This window comes from Mandrillus leucophaeus, unplaced genomic scaffold (genome assembly GCF_000951045.1).
Source record: "Mandrillus leucophaeus isolate KB7577 unplaced genomic scaffold, Mleu.le_1.0 Scaffold541, whole genome shotgun sequence".
Taxonomy (NCBI): domain Eukaryota; kingdom Metazoa; phylum Chordata; class Mammalia; order Primates; family Cercopithecidae; genus Mandrillus; species Mandrillus leucophaeus.
Window position 1 is genome coordinate 203,157 of NW_012105820.1, and position 10,242 is coordinate 213,398.

At 49.0% G+C, this 10,242-nt stretch overlaps 1 protein-coding gene and 1 long non-coding RNA gene across 7 annotated transcripts in view; one reads left to right on the forward strand and one right to left on the reverse strand.

The window, feature by feature from the left end:
• Positions 1–8,685, forward strand: part of FAM222B (family with sequence similarity 222, member B) — a 131,474-nt gene extending 122,789 nt beyond the window's left edge. For 4 of the 6 annotated variants that reach the window (XM_011997493.1, XM_011997491.1, XM_011997492.1 and 1 more), the window contains one exon: positions 4,770–8,685. In XM_011997493.1, the coding sequence (XP_011852883.1) occupies positions 4,770–6,376 (1,607 nt within the window). In that variant the 3' untranslated portion in view covers positions 6,377–8,685. The remainder of the gene's footprint in view (positions 1–4,769) is intronic. The other 2 variants (XM_011997495.1, XM_011997494.1) reach the window with 1 other exon arrangement.
• Positions 1–10,242, reverse strand: part of LOC105552017 — a 31,764-nt gene that overhangs the window by 17,965 nt on the left and 3,557 nt on the right. The window lies entirely within an intron of this gene.

The following is a 10,242-nucleotide window of genomic DNA, read 5'->3' on the forward strand; positions in this document are numbered from 1 at the left end:
AGATGGAGTCTCCCTCTCTTGCCCAGACTGGAGTGCAGTGGCACAATCTTGGCTCACTGCAACCTCCACCTCCTGGATTCAAGCAGTTCTTCTGCCTCAGTCTCTCGAGTAGCTCGGACTACAGGCATGCGCCACCGGAAAGTTTTTCTTTCTTAATCCTCGGCCTCTGCTGTGTATTTCTCCTTCTCAGGATCACAATATAATAATGGCTCTCTAAATATTTACTGTTTGAATGGCTGAAATGATAAAAGGTCCTTGGTCTTTAAGCCATCTTTAGATAACAACTTTGACCTCCGTCCATGGCACAGCACTGGGGCTCTGGGGACAAATGCCAAAATTTCCTTCTTTTACTGCTTCTTTATATGCATATCTGCCTCCTAGTGGAGGGACCTTTAAATGGCAGATTGACCCAATGACTGGATAAACTCATAGAAATAATAGCTAACATTTGTCAAGCTGCTACCATGTGCCAGGCACTATATTGAATGTTTTCACATATGTTCTCACTCATTCCTCAAAAATTCCTTATGGAAGACTCTCTTGTCTTTGTCACAAGGATAAGGCATAGAGGGTTTGTCACTTGCCAGTGCCACATGACTGTCCTGTGACTGGCCCGTACTCAGCTCAGACTACAAAATCTGTGTTTCATATACATTGCCTGTGCCTCTCTGCCTACAGATAGAGGTTCCTGCTACCTATGTTACCTATGCCCTCTGACCTTCAAAATAGAAGGATGAACAGAGAGGTCTCCATTGGGAGGACTGGATTTCAGGCAGAAAATTTCCTCCAGTCCATCCTGGAATAGACAGCAGTGCTTTCTGTTACATTTAACTTTCAGGCTGAAGGCCAGGGTGTCCTGCAGTTGGGGCTTCCTTAGTCAGTTTTCTTTGTGTTGCCTGTGGTCATACTCAGCCACATCTGCTATCCTTGAATAATAACTATTGACCATCATAGTTCCTGTTCACATAGCATTTTCATTGAAATGAAAATGCTCATTTAGTGAAAATGTTCACTGACTCTCTTGATCTTAGTAATTCTGTGAAGTAGGAGAGCAGAATTCATCCCTGTTGATAATTGAGGAATGACAGGCTCTCAGTATGGGCAGATGATGAAGCTAATACTTGAATACAGGTTTCTCTAACCCTTTACAAACTACAGATTTCCTATTCCCTACATTGTCTATGTCTCTATTAATGACACTATTGGTATAAGCTATTTAAGTAAGTTGCTTACAAAGCTGTGGTATCTGTGTTGACTGTGTAGTTATGGAAATACATTACAGAAGAAAATAAGTAGTCAGGGTGCCTGTGTGGGGGCTGTGATAAGTGTTGAGAAAACTTTTTTTTTTTTTGAGATGGAGTCTTGCTCTGTCGCCCAGGCTGGAGTGCAGTGGCTTGATCTCAGCTCCCTGCTGCAAGCTCCGCCTCCTGGGTTCAGGCCATTCTCCTGCCTCAGCCTCCCAAGTAGCTGGAACTATAGACACCCACCACCACACCTGGCTAATTTTTTTGTTTGTTTTTGTATTTTTTGTAGAGACAGGGTTACTAGGCTGGTCTTGAACTCCTGACCTCGTGATCCACCCACCTCAGCCTCCCAAAGTGCTGGGATTACAGGCGTGAGCCACCGCGCCCAGCCAATTTTTTTTTTTTTTTTTTAAAAGATGGAGTCTTACTCTGTCGCCCAGGTTGGAGTGCAGTGGTGCCATCTTGGCTCACTGCAACCCCCGCCTCCTGGGTTTAAGCAATTCTCTGCCTCAGCCTTCTGAGTAGCTGGGATTACAGGCGCCTGCCACCATGCCTGGCTAATTTTTTGTATTTTTTTTAGTAGAGATGGGGTTTCTCCATCTTGGCCAGGCTGGTCTTGAACTCCTGACCTCGTGATCCACCCACCTCAGCCTCCCAAAGTGCTGGGATTACAGGTGTGGCTCACACATCTCAGCCACCATGCCCAGCTGAGAAAACCTTTCTTTTTTTTTTTTTGACATGGAGTCTCGCTCTGTCGCCCAGGCTGGAGTGCAGTGGCATAATCTTGGCTCACTGCAACCTCCACCTACCAGGTTCAAGCAATTCTCCTGCCTCAGCCTCCCAAGTAGCTGGGACTACAGGCGCGCTCCACCATCTGCAGCTAATTTTTTGTATTTTTAGTAGAGACGGGGTTTCACCATGCTGGACAGGGTGGTCTTGAACTCCTGACCTCGTGATCCACCCACTTTGGCCTCCCAAAGTGCTGGGATTACAGGCTTGAGCCACCGCGCCCAGCGGAAAACTGTTATTTTTAAGGGTTAGGCTTAAGTCTGGTATGTGAGGTAGATGGTGCTGTATTCCCAGAATGATACCCCTTTTTTGTTCAATGCACTGTACTCATCCTTGGGGTTCTTCCTTAACAAAGCTACTGCAGCCTTGTGGCCACCCTCCGTACCCTCATTTCACTTTATTTCTGAATCATTTGACAGCCCTCTTCACCATTGTCAGTATCAGTGGAGACAGGACAAAGAAAACTAATCAATGTGGATAAGTGCCCCTTCCATACTCCTGCATGAGGCCAAGCTTCCCCCTTGTCTCTGCTAGAAAAAAACTGAGCTCAGAGTTGGTACTAACTTGGAACAAAGGGACTCTTCTATTCATCAAGGTACTATACGACTTCTACTTGGATTTCAAGGAGAGAAGCCCACCAGCATGAAGGTGGGTTAGGTTTAAAGCACTGTGCTAGGAGTATCATATGAGATTTTGACCAATAAGACAGATAGGTACAGTGGTTGACCAAGGCACCTTCTATTGGAATTCTGGTGTCTTGAGTTCAGGGGCTTTCTCTTAACCAGTGATCCCAGACTTTTTTGCCAGTATTTGAAAGCATAGACTTGTTTTGGGGGCTGGGGATGCCTGGCCCTTTTTGCTCAGATCTGCTTGTGAGCATGGGCCCAAATCTCTCTGCCCTTCCTGACTTAAGCTTTCTTTTCCTGCTTTCCAGAGCAGGAGTTTCTAAGCTGTTGCTAACCAGCATTATCACCAAACAAAGGCAGCTGTACCCATTTTCCTTCTAATACCCTCATTAGCCTACCTCTGTTCTAGGTAATGCCCAGTGACATGACTTTGAATGGGGTCTCCTTTGGGCCAAGGCCACCTGAGGCCACAAGCTGGGCATTCAGTCAGATTAGTCGTTGGCATATCCTCCTGCCTTTTGCAAGGGGAGGAAGTAAAGAGAGAGTCAGCTAGCTGAACCTGGGCTTCTAGCCAAGCCAGTTCTGCTTTGGGCAGTTTGTGTACTCACTCATTCAGCAAGCATTTATTAGGCACCTTTTGTGTATACTCAGGGGAGACCCTCCCTCAGAGACAGACAGAGTGGAGCAGAGCCCCCTTGCAGGAGCTTGGCATCCTTAAAGAGCCCTTGTTCTCGGAACCTTTTCCTTTTTGACTGGAAGCCGGACATCCGCTGAGCCCCCTGATGGGAGGCAGCAGGAGATGGGAACAAAGAGACTGTTAACATTAATGAGGCACACCAAGTGGGCATTTCCGCAGTCTCCAAAGGAAGGCAGGTTTTTCCTCTTTCTTTTTGGAAAGTGACAGCTGACATGGACCAAATACAGACTATTTTTGGCTCTCAGGACTGAAAGGACTGAAAGATGCTCTGAATCCTTTCTTCTCAATTCCCTCCCTGCTGCCCTGTCATTATTATCTTCCTTCTCTAGCAAATAAATAAAGCCTTTGATCCTCACCCAGTCAGGCATAGAGTGAACTGTAAATAAAAGTGAACTTGTGACATGGGGAAGGGGAGAGATGTTGGCAGCTTATTCCTCTGCTCCTGAAAGGAAGCATTCTGTCTACTGTTCCAGGGTGCCCACCCAGTGGGCAAAGCCCCCCAGCTGCCAAGATGCAAGGGAAAGCTGATGCCTCATTGTTCCCTGCAGACTAAAGAGTCATAGCTCTGGGTACCCTCTAGACTGAAGGGCCACCACGGCCTTGACAAGGAGCTTTGCTTAGAACTTTCTACCCCCAGGCCACATGGGCTGGTAGAGTTCCAGACCCTGCATTTCTCTCTCTCTCTCTCTCTTTTTTTTTTTTTCTTTTTCTGAGACAGAGTCTTGCTCTATTGCCCAGGCTGGAGTGCAGTGGTGCAATGTCGGCTTACTGCAACCTTCGCCTCCTGGGTTCAAGCAAGCAATTCTCCTGCCTCAGCCTCCCAAGTAGCTGGGATTACAGGTGCCTGCCACCCTGCCTGGCTAATTTTTGTATTTTTAGTAGAGACGGGGTTTCACCATGTTGCCCAGGCTGGTCTTGAACTTCTGACGGAACTCAGATGATCCACCCGCCTCAGCCTCCCAAAATGCTGGGATTTACAAGTGTGAGCTACAGTGTCCAGCGACCCTGCATTTCTATGTATGGCGAGAACTCTCGGTTACCTGAGAATTGACCAAATTCTGGTTCTCCAAGATATGAGACTTCGAAAGATGCTTTGCTATTCTGATCTCTACTTACCTCATTTACAAAATGGAAATGATGGTAGTGCCTGCTTCTAGAGCAATAGTGAGGATTCACTGAGATGGCCTGTCACCTACCACAAGACCTGGCCCACTATAAGCACTTACTGCACACTAGCAGTGATTGTTAATATGAAGACTGAAGCTGGGTTTAGAATGAAGGCTACCGATGACAACCTAGTCACTTCCCTACCTTACCCCAGGCCCTCAGAAGGGGAATCTAGAAGGGCTGGTTGCCTTGGCACTGATGAGCTCCCTCTCCCTCTTTGCTCTCCTTCCCATTCTCTCTCTCTAGGGGACACTACACAGAAAATGAGAACTGCTCACTATCCTACCCCAGCCGAATTGGATGCATATGCTAAGAAGGTCGCAAACAACCCACTGACTATAAAAATCTTCCCCAACAGTGTGAAGGTTCCCCAGCGGAAACACGTTCGTCGTACTGTGAACGGCCTCGACACATCAGCCCAGCGCTACAGCCCCTACCCGACACAGGCTGCCACCAAGGCAGGCCTGCTTGCCATTGTCAAAGTGCCAGCCAAAAGCATACTCAAGGACTTTGACGGCACCCGAGCCCGGTTGCTCCCTGAGGCCATCATGAACCCCCCAGTGGCACCGTATGCTACTGTGGCACCCAGCACTTTAGCCCACCCCCAGGCCCAGGCTCTGGCCCGCCAGCAGGCCCTGCAGCATGCACAGACCCTGGCCCATGCCCCTCCCCAGACGCTGCAGCACCCTCAGGGTATCCCGCCACCCCAGGCACTGTCCCACCCTCAGAGCCTCCAGCAGCCTCAGGGCCTGGGCCACCCTCAGCCCATGGCCCAAACCCAGGGCTTGGTCCACCCTCAGGCCCTGGCTCACCAGGGTCTCCAGCACCCCCACAATCCCTTGCTGCATGGAGGCCGGAAGATGCCAGACTCAGATGCCCCCCCGAATGTGACCGTGTCTACCTCAACTATCCCCCTTTCAATGGCGGCCACTCTGCAGCACAGCCAGCCCCCGGACCTGAGTAGCATCGTGCACCAGATCAACCAGTTTTGCCAGACGAGGGCAGGCATCAGCACTACCTCAGTGTGTGAGGGCCAGATCGCCAACCCCAGCCCCATTAGTCGCAGTCTGCTCATCAATGCAAGCACCCGGGTGTCGACCCACAGCGTCCCCACACCAATGCCTTCATGTGTGGTCAATCCCATGGAGCACACCCATGCGGCCACTGCCGCGTTGCCTGCTGCAGGTCCTGTCAACCTGCCCACAGGCATCTCTCGCGCCCCCACTGGCTACCCTAGCGACCTCAAGCCAGTCACCTGGAACCAGCACCAGCTGGCCCACCTACAACAGATGTGCAGCGAGGCTGGTGGGACGCCAGCCCCTGGCCTGACAGGCAAGCATGCAGCAGGACGCGAGTTGGCAGGGCCTGGCTTTGTGGGCAAAGCCCCTGCCTACCCGCAAGAACTCTGCCTGGCGCCGTCCTTCCATCTGAAGCCACCCCTGGAAAAGCCGACCCCATCCCCACCAGTCAACGGCATGGCAGCCCCATTGGCCTACCCCAATGGCCACTACTTCCAACCCCTGTGGAACAACATTCTGCCCACTCCCAATAGCGACAGCTCGGGGTCTCAGGACCTCGCCATGCCGTTCCACGGTGGGCAGCCCACAGGTGCACCCCTCGACTGTGCAGCAGCTCCCGGGGCCCACTACCGAGCAGGGACCGGGGGCGGTCCAGTGGCAAGCCAGAACAGCTTAATGCAAACAGTGGATTACCTAAGTGGGGATTTCCAACAGGCCTGCTTCCGAGAACAGAGCCTGGCCATGCTGAGCAAGGCCCACCGAGCCCCTGGCAACCGAGCCCCCGATCCCACAGAGAGTCGAAGTCTTCATATTCAGCACCCAGGGTATAGATAGGTAGCCCTGCTGCCCTCCACGTGCAACACATCATACATCACCCTCCTAGGTTTAGTCTTTTAAGTAACTGGATAGTTTCAAAGTTTCACTGCTCCAGTGTGATCATTCTTCGATGTCTAAGAAAGGGAATTTGGTGGGATGTAACTGGGGACAGAAGGAGTCCTCTCATCCTCCCCTCCAGCAACTTTTGGTTTTATGTTAGAAGCTAACCCCAAGCTCAGGCTTTTCTCTCCACTGACTGCCTGTCAGCTATTCTCCCCACCTTGGCCATTTCCAGCCAGCTCCCAGCCATCTTTTCTTGAACCTCTTCCTGTTTCCCTTAGGATGACTGAGGTGTGGGCTGAGGGAATGCCCTAGTTGAGGTAGTAGAGGTGCTCAGGCCCCTAAGCCAGACCTCTACCTGTTGCTACCGCCCTTCCCCTCCCCCCAGGACTAAGAAGCAAGATTTCCCAAGTGCTCTGAAAGCTAATTCCTTATTCACCCAAAGATCTCAAATCAAAGCTGATCCAGTCTTCATGTCCTTCCAGTTCCTTTCCATTCCTTAAGGCTTTGTTTTGTGTCTATATTGATCCCGCAGCCACTGCACTTGGCCATGCCACACTTGATCTCAAGGGCATCTTGGAAGTACTTGACCATTTCATGAGATATGGGGGAAAAAAGTCTTTGTATTGGCATCTTGGTTCCAGACTCCCCTTTCCAAACCTAGAAAAATACAACGTCCCCAAGTATACCCAAGATCCCTTTCTTACTGTTGCCTATCCCCTAACTCACCTGCCCACATCCCCTATCCTTTCCCCTTCAACAAAAACAAAACCTACCTTACTTGAGGAATTAGGTAGGTAAGGAATGATCACATTGGAGTTTGGGATTAAAAACACCAAAAAAAAAAAAAAAAAAAAAGCATTTGGTTCTCTACACTGGCTAAGAATATTGCTCTACACTGTAAGTTTTAAATGTTACGTTTCTGTATGAATGTAGTGTGGGTTTGAGTAGCATTGTGTGTGAGTGGCCCCACAGGTACATTCACCCTCTAGTGCAGCCCCTCAGTTTAATGAAGAAAACAAAAACAAAACAAAAAAAAAACACAAAGCCTTAAGCTCTTTGAATACTTCCTTTACCAAATGAGCATGGTTCTAACACCTGGAGGTGGGCCTACATTGGAAACAGCCCCTCCTGCCCTCTGTCCATTCTTAGAGCATACCTTCATCCACTCCATGCTCAGCACGTCTCATCCCAAGCGACAATTAGTTGGCTAGAAACACTTTTCTGTAATTTTAAGCTTAGATTGTTTTGTTATAAATTTTTGCACCCTTCTGTTAAAGATGCAGAATGGGTTTTTTTATTTTTCACAGATGAAATAAGCCCTCACCTTTCCTCTTGTCTCTGGCAAATGTCAGCTGATGGTTCTTATTTAAGGTTTTGCATTTTGTTCACTATCCACTACTGTTCGTTAGCCAGAAATTCTCTAGTGATCTGGAGCAATGTGACTGAAGACCAGTTTTTAAGTTATGTGTTGGCAAGTTGCCTTATATTTAAAAGGAAAAAGAAAAAAAAAAAAAAAAGCCTGATTGTGTTATGCCAAATGATAGCAACATGAAGTCCTAATTTATTGTTCCCAGTTGTTTTTCTGCTGTCTGTGAACACTGGTACCTCCCTGTCCTGAGCCCTCAGGAGCACCTGCAGCTTCTGGCTTAATGCCTTCTCCCAAGGTGTTGGCCACCACCTCACCCAGGGCCCTCTTCCAGTTCCTGCTTTTCTGAGTCAGATTTAAAGAGCACCACTGTCTTCCCCCTATCCCTTGCTTGATCTCCAAAACAGATATTCTTGGCTGTATTTTTTTTTCCTCCCCAGTACCTCTCCCTGAAAGGTGAGCTGCCATTTTAGGAAATTGGACCAGACACCAACTTGGGGGCTTTAAGTCAAACAACCTCAAACCCATCTCTTCCTGTGTAGGGGTGCAAGTCTTTGAAACTCTCACTCCCACCCCTAGTCTGCATGGAAAATGTACTGTGATCCCCTTGCCCCCTACTGCCCTCGCCTTTGGTGTGAGATGTTCCCTCTATTGGAGTTCAGCCTGAGTCCCTCTCCCCTCTGCCAGCCAACCCCCAGCCAGCAATAAGGGTCCAAGCCAGGGCCTCCTCTCCACACTCCCTGTCTCCATCCCACACTACCCTAGGGAATACCTGGATTCCCCACTCTATCCACATACTGTAGCATTCATTCTCCATCTCTCTCACCTCACCTGTGGTGGTTTATGGGTGTGATGGGGTTTTTAAGATTATTATAAACCAGTAAAAGGAAAAAAACCTTGTTTTCTGACCTTGTTCTATTCGTTTGCTGCTGTGAATGTTTGAGGTAACTTTTTCTTTTAACAGTTTCTAACATACCTCGCTTGCTAGGAGTAATTCCTTATTTTTAAAAGAGGGACCCCTGTAATATGCATCCCACCCAGAAGCCATCTCCAAATCCATTGTTTCAGGCCAGGCGCTGTGGTGATTGTAGACAGTTCTTCAATGAAGCCCTGGACAGAGGGTACCCGGCTGACAGGCCCTCTCCCCAGGCAGGAATGCTATGGGCTTACTGTGAAGTTTGATGGATAAGTGTGGTTTGCTGTCCCTCACTGGAGGCCCAAAAGGTCCTGCCATTTGCACTCCAAGGGCCTTCCAAGTCATTGAGAAATGGGGATCTGGTGGTTTTGTTTTGTTTGAGGCAAAGTCTCACTCTGTCGCCCAGGCTAGTGTCCAATGGCGCGATCCTGGCTTGCTGCAACCTCCGCTTCCCAGGTTCAAGCGATTCTTCTGTCTCAGCCTCCTGAGTAGCTGGGATTATAGGCGCTCGGCTAATTTTTTGTATTTTTAGTAGAGATGGGGTTTCACCATGTTGGCCAGGCTGATCTCGAACTCCTGACCTCAAGTGATTCACCTGCCTCGGCCTCCCAAAGTGCTGGGATTACAGGCGTGAGCCACCATGCCTGGCCAAGAAATGGGGATCTGGTCTGTTAATAACCCAACCTAAAACTTCAAACCTCGTTCTCCCATTTCCAACACTGAAAATTCTGAGGGCCTCTGACAGAGGTGAAGGTGATAGGCACTGTTATCTGCAACATAACTGGCTCCTCTTGGTGATTCCAGTTTTCTTACGTTGAATTTTGGATAACTTTTTTTTTTTGTCTGCAGAGGGGGAAACAAAAAAACTAAGTGATTGTGGCCGGGTGCAGTGGCTCATGCCTGTAATCCCAGCACTCTGGGAGACCAAAGCAGGTGGATCATCTGAGGTCAAGAGTTCAAGACCAGCCTGACCAACATGGCAAAACCCAGTCTCTACTAACAATACAAAAATTAGCTGGACGTGGTGGCACGCGCCTGTAATTCCAGCTACTCAGGAAGGTGAGACAGGAGAATTGCTTGAACCCAGGAGGCAGAGGTGGCAGTGAGCCGAGATTATGCCACTGCACTCCAGCCTGGGTGACAGAGTGAGACTCCGTGTCAGAAAAATTAAAAAAAAAAAGTGAATGCAGTTACCCTTCTCTTCTGCTGAGCTTGGGTTTGAGCTAAGATGTAATGGAGGGAAAAACTGATTCTGGCTGGATGCGGTGGCTCATGCCTGTAATCCTAGCTCTTTGGGTGGCTGAAGTGGATTGCTTGTGCCCAGGGGTGAGACCCTGTCTCTTCAAAAAATTGTAAAAAGTTGGGTGTGATGGTACTTACCTGTAGTCCCAGCTATTTAGGAGGCTGAAGTGGGAGGATTCCTCAAGCCCGGGAGTTTAAGGCTGCAATGCCACTATCTGGGTGACAGGAGTGACCCCCAGCTCTACCATTCTGACCAACATGGTGAAACCCTGTCTCTACTAAAAATACAAAAATAAG